Below are 18,207 nucleotides of genomic sequence, written 5' to 3'. Positions count from 1 at the left end.
CAGCATCCTCCTCGGCAGCTGTGAGCGGAGTCCTTTCATGGCAGCAGCTAGCGGTGACAGCGTTTGCTCAGGCCCCGCGACACGGCCCGGACCAAAGGGCACAGAGGCCCGGAAAAGCCGCAGCCGTGTGCGGCAGCCCCTCGGTGCCCTCGGCAGGCCTGGCGGCCCGCAGCGATGGGCCCGGGCCGCTCGGCGTGCTGGGCAGTGGGTCAGACCCGCAGCAGCACAAGCAGACTTCAGACCCATTTCCAGTTCGTCACTGAATGGTTGCATGAGCCTGAAGCAGTAAGCAGCCACACAGATAAAAATCACAGCCCAGAGCCTGATTTCCTGGGAATTAAATGGACCAAACCGAGTCAGGCATTCACCAAGTTTAAAATTAGTCCCTGAAGACTGAGAACGGGTGAACAGAGAACACATGGAAATGCTACTAAGATAAATGGAAACAAACCGGCTGACCAAAGCGGTGTTTTTGTAATTTACTAGAAATATACCAGGACTGTAGCGTTGGTAAACAGTTGAATGAAATGAACTAGGACTGACAGAGAGGCGGAACTGACACTAGAGCGCGGGAAGGTGTGATGCTCTCAGGAACGAACAGAAATGGCAAGTTGGAAAGAAAGTTCCAGGGACGCCAGGTAGGCATGATCTAGATAAGATTCTTCCCCTCATCTAATTATCTTCCAGTGACACCAGTATTCTTTCACTTACTCTACAAGAGTTCCTCTGAGTTGACGTTGTTTCAGGTTAGTTCTCTGCTATCCTTTACATACTCAGAGAAAAGCATCTGCCACTGTCCCCTTTGAGCAGATACAATATTCAGAAGTAATTACTAAGAGAGAAGGAAAATATACAAGAGCAGATTCAAAGGTGGTGAAAAGGGCTGAATTTTCTTTGTGCAATTCAGAGTTTAACTAAAAAAGTGTGTAACAAGTTATATCTTCTGTACAAGTGAGATCTGCCCACTGAAATGTTGTATTGACTCTTACCCAGCAAAAGGTTTTCTGCAATCCCCTGAGCAGGTTTTTCATACCATACTATTTGGACAGATTTTTTAAATAGAATTTTTTGCCTTTGTGTACAAATCTGCTTGCCTTCATTTTTGTAAAAAAAACCCAAGAAAACAGAGATTAAAAGTGGTGATTGGGACAAAATTGATACAGGCTGTACAATCAGCATAGGGGAGACTAACAAACCTCAGTGTCTGAAAACCTCATTGAACATACCATTAGTTTACACTAGGGTTCAGACCTCTAACTCATAGCAATCCAAAACCATTTGACAAAAACTTCTTTGTTAAATTTGCTTTGCTATTGGAAGGAAATCTCTGTCATTTCTTGTGGTTATAGCTGTACATTCCACTTTAGCTATTAATTCATTATATTAATGCTGGGTACCATATCTGCATCAATATGAAAAAAAACCAAGGAACCAGCTTTTGTCCAAAACGCTGTGTGTCACACCCAAATTCCTCCTTAAGTACGATAGATTTAATCCTTACTTTGTATTTAATTATATAGTTGCACTTTACAGTAAATATTTGAGACTTTTCTATTACCTGGTCCCACAAGGAATGGCTGAATATAAAATGGATGAATTTTCATCCTAGACTAGAGTTGCAATTCTGCCACTCACAGAACAAAGACAAATGGCTGACATAGAAGAATAATCTCTAAGTGTTATTTTTGGGTAGTGCTTTATTCATCAAACAGGCAGAAAAATGTTCTTGCCTATTGGGAAGCAGGGATATAATTTTTGGAGGCAAAAGACAAGGGAGATGAAAATAAGTGACAAGGTGCAGTGTTGGAACAATTCCTGGCAGTCATTCCTGATGGAGAGGATTAAAAGTGGAAATCAAGGTGGTAAAATCGAGTTCTGTACTAAGCAGAGGGAAGAAGCAGAGTTAGTGTATGGAGAATTTAGAAAAGTGAGAAGGCAGCTTTGTGCTGGGACCTGGGAGGATCAAAGCTGCTCATGTTTTTGCTCACATAGAGGGGACTTCCTTTTGTCTGAGGCACGAACCCACACTTAATTCTGACACTGCAGTTCCTTTGCCTGTTGGTTTGGTTGTGCTTGGTGTTTGATAGCTCAGAAAACACTTGGACTCCTCCACTGTTTGTGGTGAGGCAAGAGAAACATACTAGGAAGTTGCTTTTCTTCCTTTTCCAGAGATGCTGGGAATCACCCACACCTCTCTTGGTGGCTTTGTTGTTTTACCATCTGCATGATTTCGATTGTTAAAGGTTACATGTATTTTGAAATCTTTCCCTGCGCTGGATGTTTGACTTCAATATTTGTACAGTAGATCTTCTGGAGCTCTGCAGCTAGAAAATCATGCTAGTTTTTTAGTACACAGAAAATGTAGCTCTTGACATTCTGGCAGATTTGCCAGACCTTTGCACACAGCCAGGCATTGGTACTGCCTGTATATATAATATTGAATGACAGCCCTTTGTTTTCCAGGGGACTGGTTATGGGCACAGAGCTCTCCCCTCTTCTGGGTACTTTTAATATTTGTGTTTCGTTGCAGTTTTGTAACAGTAGAAAGACTGTTTGCTTCCTGCATGCCCATGGATGCATACCCCCGCTTTGGGAGCCACTGCCTGGGAGCATGTGTGGCTTTTGTCTTGTGTCACTCCTCTCCTGAGCCTTGTCATGTGCCTTGGGAGCTGGCAAGGACCACTCACAGGCACAGTTTGCAGCCCCAGTGTCACTTGCTAAGGGTATGAGTCAACATTTGGAGTCTGCTCTGTGACCCGGTGTCTGCAGAGCTAATTGGATTTCAGCTGAGTGGATTTGTTTCAGGGAATAGTTTATTTGTGAAAATAATTTCTTTTGCTCGGGAAGAAGGGTAAGGGGAGGGAAGGATCCAGCTATTTGAACACTCAATTGAATTTAGCGACTAATGTTCTCTTTTTCTTCCCCTTCTCCCATGGAACAGGGAGAAAAAAAATCAGAAACAGTCACTAAATCAGGAAATATTGTTGTGCTTGACCTGCAATATTGGTCTGGCCCGCAGAGGCATGGCACTGCTAGCCAAGTGCTGGCCTGACCCGGGGAGAGCAGTGCTGGTAGTGCACTGCATCCATATCCCCACAGCACATGAGAGCCATTGAATACAAACCAGCACAATTTGAGAGCAGAAAAGAAATGAGCTGCATAAAGCCTTTCGCCAAATCGTATAAGGGGACATAGCTGAGAGGGGCACCGTGCTCAGCTTATTTGGCTAATAGTCACATTACTGTTTCAAATACATTTCTTCCTTCAAAATAGAATCCTGGGGCTCAGAGAAGAGCTGCAGTGCCTCCAGTTAATTTTCCAGGTGAATCTGGGTCATTCCCAGTGCAGTGCCTCAATGTGATGCCCTCAAATGGGTCATTTGGTCCTCAGTGAGGAAGGCTCTTTTTTGCCAGCTAGGAAAGAAATAACACCAAAACCAGGTGTTGTACGGCCACTGCTGAGGAGCAAATCAAATTTCTTTTCCCAAAGTGAGGAAGTGCCCAGGGATGAGCCAGGAAGTAGCTCCTTCTTCCATGCTCCTGTGTCCACATCCACTCCTGGCTGCAGAATCTGCTCTGCACACAGAGCCCAGGGATGTAGGTCAGGCATGCTTGTGCCTTCCATGGGTGACCAGTTCTGTACTCATTTCTCTTGTCAGTCACCCTTCACAGAGCCCAGCAGATAACCTTTGAGTAATAAGCTGAAATTCAAATACAAATAATTGACTACCGAACTGCCCTAATATTTGAGAAAGGTTTTAAACTAAAATAGGTTCTTCTGTGTGCCATTATTGGCCTGGCAGCTATGTGTGTACGCTAAGTGTACTGAGAAAGGTAATATTAACAGAATGAAAAGGTCGCAGCTGTATAAAAATCCCTTTAAAATAAATAGGCTTGCCAAACTGAATTCCCCACAGGTAGACAGAGGTTAAGAACTGAGAACATTTGGGCCTTTGGCAGGTCAAGTTGTGCATCTGTAAATGCCCTTCAGAAATACAAACACGAGACAAGTGCAGAGAATCAGGGGGATTGTGGGTGGCCAGGTTTAGCTCTGGCTGTACCCCCAGGCAAGCAGGCCAGGGCTCAAAGCTCCCGAGGGAGGGATCTGGGGGCACCGTGCAGGGAGGCCACAGCACCCCTGTGTCATGCCCAGGCACCCCAGGGACGAGGGAGGCCCAGGCTTGTGGCAGTCACTGCCCACATGCCCTGAGGTGAGCTGTTAACCAATAGCAGCAGGTGAAAAACGGTTTTATTGTGGCTGTGGTGGCAGCTGGAGCCGAGCGTTGGTGCAGTCCTGGTTGGGCAGTTTGCAGCTGGATATTTGGGCAGAGGTCTCGTTGCACTCCCCGCCTCCTTGGAGAGCAGAAGGGATGGAATGGGAAGGCACACAACAGGGGGAGATATATAGCCTTAGTTTCTGTTGCAATTTGAGGTTGTACTGTTCAGCACCTTTGTTTCCAACCACAAGAGTGGCTGCAAAATGGTGGAGTCTAGATGATCCCTTTCCTAACTCTCAGAGAGGTTTTATGAAGTTTAATCCATTACTCAATCCTCACAGGAAAGGGGTAAAAATGAGGAGTATTTATGTCATCACTGACTGTGAGTGTCACATTGTTAATTAAAAGCAAACAACTCAAATGTCAGATCTTGGACTAAAATAAGTTTAAACATTTTTTCTATAGTTTACAACAGGAAATAATTCCTTTAGGCATGCCTACTGATATTTGTGCCTTTTCACCATATCTCACATTGCTTTAAAACCTTCTGTTCACCTCCTGCTCTTCAGGACATTGCACTCCCCTTAAGGAGGTAAGTCAGCTCTGACACAGAAATGTGGCTGGAGCTTATGGGGCAGTTCAAGGCCCTCTGTACCTTAAACCTTTCGAGAGATTACTGTTGGGAGAGTTAAACTGTTGTGCCAGTTAGACCTGAGGAGAGCCCAGTGCCAAGCAGCTGGGCTGCACTCCCTGGCTGTGCAGGAGCTCCTCTGGGGACACCAGTGCCAGTGTGACACCCTGGCACCGTGATGCCATTTGCACCGTCAGGCTACTTGCAGGTGTCAGGCAGTGAAAAGGGAAAATAAAGAAAAGTAATAGTAATGGCTGTGAAAATTGAACTTTTATTATCTGTTCACTGTATACAAAACACCATTCTGCATAGTGATAACTCATTTGTTGTACAGTTGACAGTGCACATCAACAAACAAGTGTTCAGAGGTATCCACTACACGGGAAGGGCAGTGGTGGCTGTGGTGCTGTGCCCACTGTAGGATGAAGTACCTCACAAGCACTCGATATGCCAGTAATAGAAACAGGCTAACAAGCATCTACCCAGGAGCCAAACCAGGAATGAGGATGGAGAGGGCAGAACTCATGTGTCTGAGAAACAATTTCCAGAATGATTCAGTTTTACAGAGGTGGCTGAGAGAGGACCCATATTTTTTTAAACACTTCAAATTTTAAAACTATTAGAATTTAATGATAAATAACAGAATCTCACCAATCTTTTGGGGCAAAATGCTCCACATTTATTTACATATGAAATGTGTTTAATACAGTCGTAATGGACATAGTGTATAGTAACATCTGACAGCAGCAAGACTTTTAAGGAACCCAACAATTACTACTGTTTATCATGCAGCTATCTATATATACACAATTTGTTTTAAAAAAAAGTACAAAAATTTTTGTAGGGTTACATACAAGGTATAAAATGCAAAAACAAACTAAAAATATACTCTCACAGAGAACTCTATCTGAAAGGGACAGTATGGTACCTTTTTGTACTTGTGCAAGCAAAACTAGTGGTGCTGGACAGGAGTTTGCAATGTGTGGCCTGTGCTAAAGCCGCAGGCCCCAGTCCCACTCCTGGCTGGGGCTGGCTCCTTCCCACTTGTGGCTGTGTGTGACACTGAGCACCAGAACGTTTGGCATGATGAGATGGAGCTGGCAAAGCCCAACCCCTGCAGCAAGGGTCAACTATTTCCTTTCAATGACCAGCAAGGAAAATACATAATGCTGTGTACTCACTTCTATATGTTTAATAAATTACATGACAGAAAACATCACCATTATAAACCTATTCCTCTAATTACATCTTATTTCTTAAATCCAGAGCAACCCAGCTCATTTGTAACAATTTGAGCTTTGATCACAAGCACCTGGTGACCTAAAAATGTCACTGCATGATATTCAGAGTTGTGCATTTATACTCTTCAAAAGTACTTCACCACTCCAGGAGGTCTGCACTTGTTCTGGTGTTGCCACCTAAAAACCAGCACTTTATTTTACACGTGCAGTGGTACTTTTGTCTTTTTTTATAATGTATTTTGTAAGAAATTAAAAGCTTCCTTAGACATTTGGAGGTCCAAGTTCTTGGACCCTCCCCTTAGCTTGCTTCCTCTCTCCTCTCCCCTCCTAGCACCTCCTCTTGATGCTAAACTTTCATTAGCTAAATTTTCTTTCAGAAGCATTCAAAAACCAAACAGTTTAAGAGAACCTAAGGAACTGCCCTGGCATTCAGAACTCTGTTTTAAAGAAACTTACTACAAAAGAACAGAAAATAACGAGAAAAAAAAAAAAAATTCCACTAGTTACTGATACAAACACATAACCAAAGAGTATAAAAATTATTAGTTTAAATATATACAAACATTTTTCAACTCAAATACTGCTTCAATGGTTCTGAGGGTATAGACAATGAGGTGAAGGGGACACTTTTATGCAGAATATATTGCAACAGCCTGAACAGTACTGTTAATACTATTATACCTTGAGCTTTCTGTAGCAAAAATGTCATTAGTATTCCAATGTGGAGCGAGATTTCTGCATCCCAAACAATCTGATCACTTGTCAGCTGAACTCATTCTTTTGGACTTGATGAAGGCCATGCCATGTGTTCTCATGTGAGTGTTTAAGGCCGCTTCAGTTTCAAAAGTCTTTGCGCACACTTTGCATCTCCTGTCCGATGCCGCGCTGTTGGAAGAGTCGTCCTCGTGGCTGGGTTTGTTTTCCTGCTGATTATCCTCCCCAGACCCATTCTGCTTTGATACCGGCTGAGGCTCCTTCAGCTTATGTACAATGAAGAGGTGTCTGGAAAGGGACACGTGGGATGTGTAGCAGAGTCCACATTCCCTGCACTGGTACGAAGAGCCATCAGATTTATGCTGAGGAATATGTTCATGAAACTGGAGAAGGTTTTCTGTTGTAAAGCCACAAACTGCACACTTGTGAACTTTAAAAACATTTATCTTCAGCTTCTTTAATGGCTGAGTGATTGCACCTCGTGGAGGTCTGAACTCCATTACAGGTTCTTCCAATTTACGCTTTGGACTAGGAACCTAACAAAGAGACAGAAATGGTGTGTCATGTAAGCGTAAATATGCAGTTCTTTTCTTAACTATTTGTGACTTGCAAATGTCAGAACCTTTCCCTTGGCAAATTCTAAAACAACTCTGATAAACTATCCTTTTGGGGCTCTGCTTCACAGAAGATGAGTCATTTATGGCATCAAAGTACCTGTATTTATTTAAAGATCCTGAATATATACCCCAAAAAAATCATTCTCAGTGATTGAATGAGTCTTCAAAATTATTACCTTTGTGTCTTCTTTTACTTCCCTTTCTTCCATGTTGGTAGATTCAGTCATTTCTTTCACATCAGGGTCTTTAATGCCGTGCATCAACTGAATGTGTTTTTCCAGCATCAACCTCTTGGTAAAAGTACGTCTGGAATCTGGGCAGTGCCTGCAGATACACACACACAGACACACACATTCAAGTGTCATGCTTAACAAGTGCCTTTTGTAGACTGGAAGAATGGGTTTGTATTTGAGATACCCCTGAAAACCAGGTTCCCCAAAGTGGAACTGTGAACTCTCAGCTCAGCCAAATTTCAGATTGTAGACTTTACACACTGCACTCTCAGGAGCCTGACACGTTTCTGCAGGCAGGATAGGTAATTGGTTTGGCCTGTCCTGGGCATCTGAAAGAATGGGACACTGGCTTTTCCACAGTTAAGGAAAGATGTTCAGCTAACAATGGTTTTTGTATTCCACTTCTAAATAAATTAAACCAGAACTTACGAGCACGTATAAACCTTCCTAATGCCTTTGTGCTTGATACGATTGTGCCGACATAAGCTGTGGGATGAACTGAAAGATTTGTCACATTGCCGACAAGGATGTTTCTTCATTTGCTTTAAAAAAAATAAGAGAAAGACTTTCATTAAAAAAGCTCAGTAAAAGTGGTGCCTGTGCTGAACCTTCTGATAAATAGGAAAGAAACATCACTTACCCGGTTTTGGTACTGTACTTCACGTACAAGTCAGAGCTGGACCTCTTTCAAAGCACTGTGGCCCTATGAGCTCCACACACACAGACAGACAGACAGACAGACACACACACACACACACCTGTCTCCAGCTGTGACCTGGTGTCAGGGACTGTGGATGAGGAGAATTTCTTCCACCAAAGAAACAGGGAAGATCAGAGGACTATTTCTGGATCAATAAAGGCAGCAGATGAGGGGGTGCTTTCCCTTCCCATCACCAAACCATGTCCTCAGCTGCTGACTGGGAGCTCCTCAGCCACATACAGGGAGCGGTGAAGAGCACAGAAGAAGGACCAAACTTGAACCTCACAGACACTGACACACTAACAGAGTTCAGGAAAGTCATGACAAAATGAGCAGTATGATCTGATGCCAACTTGATGGCCGTCTCTTTGGGGAATTCTGTGGGGCTGATGTTGCAGCTGGTCGAGTGGTAGGAAAAAGTAAAGGAAGAAATTGAGAAGGGCTGGAGCAGTCACACACTGGTTGTGTGGCAGTGAGCAGAAGCATCAAGCCCGTGGTCAGAAAAGCAGGAGGAGGATGATGCCCAGCAGCACCTGGGGCAGCTAGCTGTGACCCCACACTTGTTCTAAATTCCTTGGGGAGACTCAAGATAGAGACTCAAACAGAATTTTGGATGCATCAGATTCTGCAATGGCAGCCAAACCAAAAAGAATTGAAAAATTATTTCTGTAATTAAGTGCAGCATGATCTGCATCTTACAGCATCCTGTCTTGACAGAAGAGGATGATCAATGACTAAGTTGGAGTTGGTAATTCCTACTTAGAAAACATCTGCCCTTTGACAGAAACAGACCTGCTCATTTCTATTCTGTCTATGGTAGAAGTTTAGTTTTTCAACATAGTATTTTTGACAGCTAACAATTACTAGAAATTTTGACAGGTTGGGAAGGAATGTAGCACCTGGTCTGTATCCCCCATTTCTGAAAGACATGGAATTGCATTTCTGTTCATTTTAGTATCTGTGTGCCTCCTGTGTTATTCAAAGAACTCCTTGAGTGGAGATAAAAATCAGCATCTGAATGGAAGCAATGAAAGAGGCCTTCAGGCCAGGATTTGCGTGCAACAATTATCTAATATTTCATAATAAGGGCTATCCTTGAGGTAACATTGCACATAAACATCAGAGAGAGAAAGACACAGATTTAAAGCTAATATTTAAAAGCATTATTGATATGTTACTAACCTTCTTTTACATGCCTTTGGCTACTCTGCTGTGGATGGAATCAGACTGAATATCGCTCTCTAGTTCACTCTGAAGTGACAGTTTCATTGGGAGGTTGTGCTGCTTTGTTTTTAAGAATTGCATAAATGTACAATGCATTCAGTCCTAAACGCATTTCTGATTGCCAGTAAAAGCTCTGCTGAGTTAATATTTGGGCAGCAGGAAGCTGAAGGAATGGGGTGGGAGTTACTGGAGGCAATGATGGTGGGGATGCTATTTGCTTGAAGTTGTCCTAAGAAAATTGAAGATGACACTCAGTAGTCCAGCATTTTCAGTTTTTCCATAAAACGTTTATAAACAGAATAAATAATTTGCAGAACAGCTTTAGAGATAATAACTGTAATAGAAACCTCTGGAAATGTGCAATCATTTATTACAGCACATTAGAATCCTGAAAACGATGGATTTTCATTCAGAGTGGTTCTCCTCCACTTAGACAAAATCAGCCTATTATCCCTCCCAGTCCTGCTCTTTTGCTGCAGTGCAGCACAGCACAGCACATCAGTCTGGCTTCCTGGTTCCCAGCTGAGGAAAGAGCCAGAGCATGGCAAAGGGGAAGGCTGGCTTGGCTGGTGGCTGCCACAGCTAAGCAGGGTCACTGCTGCCTTCCTGCCTGCCAGTCTTTTTAATGTCATTTAACTGGAAATGCTGCTGAGTGCAGGAACAACATCAAACAGTCTCTCTGCTGACATGAGGATGCAACATTCCCACATTTCACTTTCAATCCATTTTAAGTAAGGTGGCTCAAATTCAGGTGCTTTAAATACAAAATTCAACTTGTTAACTCAGCTGAACTCTTAAGTGTCAGATTAGAGCAACAGCTCAACTATGGAATGTGTCTGCCTTTAAATGAAACACCAGTTGGCACTCAGTGGATGAGTAAAATATGACTGAGCCTCCACTCCCTGAGGCTAACAGGCACTGAGCTTCAGAACAGAACAGAATCAAATTGTTGAAGCTGGAAAAGATCTTTAAAACTGGGTCCAACCGTTACCCCAGCACTGCCACGTTGACCACACCACCATAAAGGGAGGGAACTGAGAAGGCACAAAGAAGAAATAAGAACCTGGAACAGATTAGATGGTTTGGATGAAATACAGCAATATCTGTCACTCTTTCCATCTTGAAAAAATTTTGGTACTGAATGAACAAGTCTACAATTGATTTTCTCAGTAGAATGATGTAGAAACTGAAAAAAACTAAGCAGCCAAAGCAAAAAAGATGAAATAGATATAAGAACAGTAAATAATACTACTGGGACTTAAAGGAATTATTTTCAGAAACACAAATGGAATGTAGAAACAAATACTTTGCCTTTCAGGTTTAATTCACCTTTTTGTACTGAATATATTCCTTTACCTTTCCATGTTCTTTCCTCATGTGGGAGATGTAAACGTCTCTCTGAGTGAAGAGCCTGTCACACTCCCAACATGTCCAGCCAGGGCTAGTGACTTTTTTAGGTTCTGCTTTCTTTATGGGAGAAGGAGATTTCTTCTCCAGCTTTTCTGTGCCGTTGATAGATTTTGTGTCCTCCTTGTTGTGACTGGCTGAGTTTTGAGTTGTGGGTTTAGTACTGAGAGGAAGATTTATCCCCAGGTTTGGTGGCCCCTCAACACTTTTCAAAGTTCCATGCATAGACTATAATAAAAGAGAGAGAAAAAAAGGTACAAAACTGACATAGACATACACAGTTGTACTCAATCAAAAGCCTTCAGTTACTTCTTTGGCATACTATTATCATCAGATCACCTTTGTAAAGAAACAGGATTAAGTAAAGGCAAGACCTAGCATGACCTAACAATAACTGACACCGTGTATAGGTATTTTCATAAAAAAAATAAGAGACTTACTTTGGAGGTTAAGTTTAAGTTGTGGTTTAGCAGGGAGGGAAAAAGGGCTCATAACTGTTAATAAAAAGCAAAGTGCACAGGACCAACAACTAAGAGCAAAGTGCAGGTGTGTAGTAAAGGAGGAGACTGGCTTTAGTATCCCACTGCGCAGGGGAGCGGGAAACAAGGTTCCTGTACTCTCAGGCAACTGAAGGTCACCTGAGATTCCATTCCAGCCTAACCTGTCAGCATGTAAAATGTTAGTGCTCAACATTCCAAATGTTTTGTAAATACAATATTTGAAATATCACTTCTTATTTGAAACTACACCGAGAGCATTAAAGCATAGTATGAAGTCCCAGTGCTGGCCAAACTGGGAGTATGACACCTCCAGGCCAGGCCAGGCAAGTCCTTCACCATCTGCTCTCACAGGCTGCTGGAAATTTTCTTGTAGCGAGTCATTACAGGAAAATAAGACACACATTTTGCCATCAAGAAATATTGGCATCTGCAGGAATTATTCTGGGTTATTTTCTGTAGCTTTAAATAATCTCCTTCTGAGCTTCCTTCTGTCCCTTTCTGTCCTACTTTTACCAGGTCTGTCTCTGCCTTGATGGTTTATGTCTAGCCATACCAAACCATTACTTTCTGTGCAGCTGAGCTCTGCCTCTGTCTGGCACTCGTACTTTCCCTGAATCCTTTTCTGCTTTTATCTATAACCTGTTCCTGTTTTTTCAGTCCCCCTTAAATGAATTCCAATTTACAATGCTTTGCTCCAGTCCCTACTGCTATACACACATCCCAAATGCAAAACCAGCAATACTGCTACTGCACACGTATTGATTAATCCTCTAATTTTAGTCTCAAAAATGTCTGAATCACTTATGGTGAATCATGCTAAAACCCCACTGGCTGGAAGTTCAAAAACTGTCATGGAACACTAAAGCCAAAGAAGTAAAGTAATGCCCAAGCAAGTGAGCACATCTTTGAAATGTGAGGTGCTAAACACCCCAATTTCTGTAAAGAGAGCTTCTGGCCCTAACTGCAGTCAGATCGAGCTCCTGATCTGGGAGTCTTCAGGTCTTACAGAAGTACTTGTGTATAGATATAACAATACTTCTCCAGTAATATCTGACTCAGGAAAAACTAACTACAGAAACAAGACTACACTGCAATACACAGAATTTGCCTATTTAGTGAAAAAACCCCAACTATCTGAGTAGATCAAAGGAAACAGAAATCAGTTTTGCATTGCTGCATGAGAGAAGCATCTAGGATATCTTGCAGTAAACAAGCAAGAACTAGTGCTACTAGTTCAGAAACAATGGAAATACCCAGTCCTTGTATTTCTGAACATCCTGGCTCAGCCTTCCCCTCATCTCCTCCTCAAGATGAAGACTGGCTTTAAGACCACCTGTTTTTTTCAAGACTTGTGATCTTATTTACAACACTACTTCAGAGAATTCTGTGGTTACAAGTGCCATAGCTGGGACTAAAATGCAAAATTATGGTTTTAGCAGCCAAAAAAGATGTTTGGTCTTCCACTCTGCAGTAGAGAAATGGCATTCAGAAATTGTCACTGCCAGAGAAGCGCAGCGAGCTCCACAGCCCCACCGTGTGTTCAGGCACCAGGGGTCAGTAAGGCAGAAAAACCTCAGCTTTGGTTTGTATGACACGAGCTAAGAGTCTGTGTCAAACACACCACCAACAAATGACAGCCAGGGGGCTGCTGATCCTTCAAACCAGGACCTTCAAGGATCACAGTGAATTGTCAGCTCCTAAGGGTGTTTATGAGGAAATCCACTGGAGTTTTTTTCAAAGCACACATGTTCAAGTTCATATAACACAGGTAACCTCTACATTTAACAACATACTGCTTCCTGGTGAATTCTGAACATCAAAGGTTTGATTTTGTGATGCGCTCAGCATTCTCTGCTCCTAACAATTGGAATAATACTTAAAATACTGTAAATAAAACCCAGCATTTGTTAGGATTGGACTTGCTGAGATATTCCCAGTACACCGAGATCAACATTCTTACAGAAAAATCGACTGAGTCATTACAGATATGCTGAAGACCAGATAAAATATAAAAGTTTAACACTGGAGAACAACATTCACAGATTATCCCCTCAGAATTGGTAACATCTCTCTCAGCAGTCTTGTTACTCCATGCCTTTTCACAGCATGTATTGCATGCCAAATGGAATAATGAAGGAAACGAGAAGATGCCTACACACCTTGATATGGTCCATCATAAGCTGTTTCTGTGCATATAGAAGAGAACAGTCTGGACACTTGAAAACAGACACCTTCTGGTTTTCAATGTGCTGATCAAAGTGGCGATAGAGCAAAGGTTGTAGAGTAAACACAGTGTCACACATAGAGCATTTATATATTATTCTAAAAACAGAAGCACAATAAACAATGTCAGTCACGTTGATGATCTACTTGCAAGAATCATGACGTTAACTTTGTTTCTCATCACAGATAAGATCTGACATGTTTAAGCAATTGTTTCACACTGCCTGAAAAAAGTTAAACTAATTCAAAACATCCTTCAATTTCAAAATATAAGAGCAGTAGAAGAAACAGAAAAATAGAAAAAAAAATTAAAAGTGCAAACAAGAAGCCAGAAAACAATAGCATGTGCCGGTTACAGATACAACAACAACATCTGCTCAGGATATCTGACAGTTCAACACCTTCAGTTTCTGAACTCACATTGTAGCTAAAGGATAATATCCCTGCTCCAGGTTACAAACCTGTATATTGTATATGCAGTATATTGTAAGGGAGTGATTCATTCAGTTGTAGTTAGGAACATACTTCAAGATAAATACATTTTGGGCAATGTTCATGGCTGATGCTCCTGAATGCCAAACCTAGACTCTGTAAATGCCCTGAAGCTCCAACAGTGCAGGACAGGATTTCCCTGATCTGCCATTCCAATGTGATGAATCTGCCACAAAAATGTAGAGACACCAAACACTTCCTTTCTTGGAGCACATGTGACTTTTGAACATAGGTTCCCCAGACTCCTGTTCTTACAGCAGTTTTCTAACCACAGACCATGAGATAAGAGAGAAATCTAAGCCACGTAATCTGTAGTGCTGCAGAGAAAGTTTAGCTAAAATAAAAGAACCAACCACAGGTGCTCGTACAGCAACAGGCACTTCCCATCTTTAAGAATAACTTCCACTTAAAAAAACAACCATCAAACCCTCCTACCTGCTAAAGTGCTACATCTTCTCATTAGCCACATAATATCCTTTCTATATGCCTCTAAGTAATTGCCATTGATAGTGCATTGTTCCAGAGCTCTAGGGAGCTGCACTCTGTTTTGAGGTGACAAGAACATGGGCATTGCTTCCATGTCCAAGCTGTCCTGGAACTCCAAATGAAAAACAATTCACTACTTCATATTAACTGGGAAAGACTCTGTGCTATCAAGGGGTCCCCGTTTCTCACACATGCTAAGATAAATGTATTATTTGCACAGCATCCTCAGATGATCAATGCACTATTGTCCTGCTGTCTGTGGTGAACCCTTCACTGCAGATCTGGAGATTTGTAGAAATTCTTTCTGAATTTACCACATATCAAAACTGTAACACTCTAAAACCACCACGAGCTGAATCTCTGTATTTTCTATGGCAGCTAAAGTACTTAACCCTGCCTTCACAGAAGCAGAACTATCTGGTAAAGATCCAAATTTCAGACAAGTCTCTGGGCAAAGACTGTACTCACTTAAATTCAGTGAGTACAGTATGAGTTATGACTATACACACTTGGAGTATTTCCTTCAAACACAGCAAAAACATAATTTTCAATCCTTAACATACATGCAACCATGTACACTGGTTTAGTTTTTTAATTTAATTGAAGTAGTCAGTGTTTAACATGCAACTGCCTAAAATGCTGTTCAAAGCTTAAAGGCAGTTGTGCTTCCACAGGATGTCATTTACAGGGATGCTGGAATAAGTCAGGCAGTTCATCCCATCCCATCCCACTCCCAGGCTGGTTACTCAGCACTGCTCCTGCCCCACAGGACACACCAAAGCAGGCACATGGCCTTTTCACTTCCCAAAAATCTGCTTAGCAAATTCATGTACTATCTGGGAATAAATACAAGTGTTATCTCAGGAAAATACTTTCAGTCATATAAAAGACATTTAGCATTTGGAAAGCTTCTGCACCAGAGGATAGTATTCCTCCTTCCCAATTTTTTTTTTTTTAAAGGAACTTGTGGGATAATACACTTTTTACCAATAGTACCGTAAATATCCAAAATTTGGCTTGATAAACAAGAATTTCTCCACTAATCACAAAGAGATCAGCCATGAAAAATATCTTAGTGCCATTCCTAGACACTGCATACAGAAAAAAGACCACCTCGGTGGTTTTCTGGGAAACCAGAGCTTAAGAGTATGTTTGTTACAGGAGAGAGCTTCCCAGAGTTGAAAGACAAGACAGCCATCCATTTCCCTATATTAAAATAATCTCATTTCATCCCACTGAGAATCCCTGCACATAAAAGTCATTTTTCATACACCAAATAGTTTAGTGCATCTGCTGTGCAGCAACTGTTAGTACCGTAATTGTAAATCACACAGTGCCAGGGGCAGGCAGCCAGCTTGCCCAGAGCCCCAGTGCTGTAACAGAGCAGTGTGCCCCACTGCAGGGTGCCTGAGGAGCCCCGGGGCACTGCTGAGCCTGGCACTGTCCCCGCGCGGTGCCACAGCCCCGGGTGCCAGTCAGGCACAGGTAACCCAGCGCGAATGCACTGCCTCACATGCAGCCTGCCAGCTCTGCTCAGAACTGGGCAAGCCAACAACTCTGAGCACTGCAAGGGCTGCAGAAATCCTACCAGTCACTCTGCATGCATTTAAGGCAGCACTGGGATTAAAACTGGCAAATTTAAAGGAAACACCACTTCTTAAGAGGACTGCTCCACTATGGGTTCTGTGACTTAGTACAGTAGTACATAATAAAATTTCATTTCATTTTTTATAATCAAAGTAAATTTGTAGAGGAATGCAATTATAAGTGCATCTATATGGGAAAAAAACGAATGTAAAATACTTAATTCATTAACCTGATCAGAAACAACTGGCAGATCCAAGCACAGTTCACTTTTCATATGTGTAGCATCTTACACAAACAGTGTTCTTAATCTTTTACATTTCTCTAATGAGAACTATGGGGACCTGAAAAAAGTTTTAAATGCTGGTATCTAACAGCCCCTGACTGATGACACCATCCTGAATTAAAGCAATGTATCATTTCCACGGGGCAGAAATTACTTCCATTTGGTATCAGACATGGCAAGTTTGTTGCCACTTTGCTTTGCTGGAAGTGTAAACAAAGAAAAAAAAATCTGCTGTTTATATGATAGAAGAAACACTGAGAAACTGAACAGAATAAAACCTGTTCCTATGTTAGAAGAAACAGTGAGAAAGTGAACTCTTAGGAAGGCTGGTTATTACATGACAAGGCACCTTCCATGTTCTTGAGCGTGCCAGTTGTTACCACGCTGGTGCTGTGCCCGCCCCAGAGAGAACGCGAGCTCAGCCCTGTTCGCTCTCCACTCACACCCGAGGGCTGCACGAGTCTGCACACACAGAGCACACACAGAGCACCTGCAGCACAGCTGCCCAACAGCTGCCAAAAGAGACCCTGAAGCTCAGTCCTACTTGTACTCTGTGTCACCACCTTCAGCAAACTGCCACCTTTATGGGCAACTTTCCTAGCCACAGAATAAAACCACTTCTGCTGCAAGCCAGAAAGAGATTACCTATTGGAAAAAAAGCTTATATAAACAGATAAAATGCTTTTTCTCAACTTCTCAACCACATTATGAAAATCACCACATAAGCACCAATTAGTATTAGCATCTCTTTTAGGAATCACATTATTTTAATTCACAGTAAAAATGCAGATGAGCTAAGCAGATTAAAACATCAGAACGAGCAACGCTCTGGCCACCTGTCCAAATAATTTGTGTAATTACATTTTGCAATCACTCTCTTGTAGCATGCAGTACTTAAAGAGCTGCTGGTGCATTCAGAGAAATGTCACCTTTGCCCAATGAACTCCCAGCTGAAAAGTCACGAAAGCACTACACAAATCCCACATTCCCAGCAGGCTGACAAACCGGTGGCTGTCAGAGGTGTCCTGCAAGCACAGGACACAATGCAATTTCACAGCTCATTCAAATCAGGCAAGTGCAGTAGAAGATGAAGTTTGCTTACTTTGGTTCGCCTATCTTGATACCCGGGTGCTGTGTGTAGGCATGGGAGTGCGTGCTGGGAGCAGATTTGAATGCCATGGGACAGATAGGACACTTGTAAAAGACTTCACAGTGACAACCTTGAATGTGAGACTTGAGTGCCGCCACGTCAGAGTACACGACATTGCAGTGCACGCAGCTGCGGAGAGAGCGGAGGAGAGTCAGTGCAGCCTGCCCAGCAGGGCTGGGCATCATCAACATGGCTTTCCAAGCAAAGGCCAGAGAGAAACACACACGGACAACAACTGGATAAAACTACGTTACTCTGTCAACTGCAACAACCCCGCAAGAATCAACATAACCAGCGATTTGTGGATCACAAAGTAAGGGGAAAGAAATCTCACACACTGTCATTTGAAAATCTAAGAGATAGGAGGTCAGAATGTGTTTTTATGTTATTACAATAAAACAGATAGAAGGGTGGACAGACAAGTACTCTATTGATTGCAGAAAAATGCTTAAATCCTCTGCAAATTTGGAAAGAGATTTTCCAGAATTCATTTTTATCACATG

At 42.3% G+C, this 18,207-nt stretch overlaps 1 protein-coding gene across 5 annotated transcripts in view; it reads right to left on the bottom strand.

Annotated features, from left to right (window-relative positions):
• Positions 1-6,325: 6,325 nt before the first annotated feature.
• LOC141727320 (zinc finger protein 532-like) overlaps positions 6,326-18,207 on the bottom strand; it is a 29,053-nt gene continuing 17,171 nt past the window's right edge. For all 5 annotated transcript variants that reach the window (XM_074533790.1, XM_074533794.1, XM_074533793.1 and 2 more), the window contains exons 5-10: positions 17,657-17,833; positions 13,643-13,805; positions 10,933-11,211; positions 8,082-8,194; positions 7,596-7,743; positions 6,326-7,338 (exon numbers count right to left, since the gene is read on the bottom strand). In XM_074533790.1, the coding sequence (XP_074389891.1) occupies positions 6,844-7,338; positions 7,596-7,743; positions 8,082-8,194; positions 10,933-11,211; positions 13,643-13,805; positions 17,657-17,833 (1,375 nt within the window). In that variant the 3' untranslated portion in view covers positions 6,326-6,843. The remainder of the gene's footprint in view (positions 7,339-7,595; positions 7,744-8,081; positions 8,195-10,932; positions 11,212-13,642; positions 13,806-17,656; positions 17,834-18,207) is intronic.

Source organism: Zonotrichia albicollis, assembly GCF_047830755.1.
Source record: "Zonotrichia albicollis isolate bZonAlb1 chromosome Z unlocalized genomic scaffold, bZonAlb1.hap1 SUPER_Z_unloc_1, whole genome shotgun sequence".
In the NCBI taxonomy this organism is placed as follows: Eukaryota; Metazoa; Chordata; class Aves; order Passeriformes; family Passerellidae; genus Zonotrichia; species Zonotrichia albicollis.
This window is presented reverse-complemented; position numbering and strand designations above follow the sequence as displayed.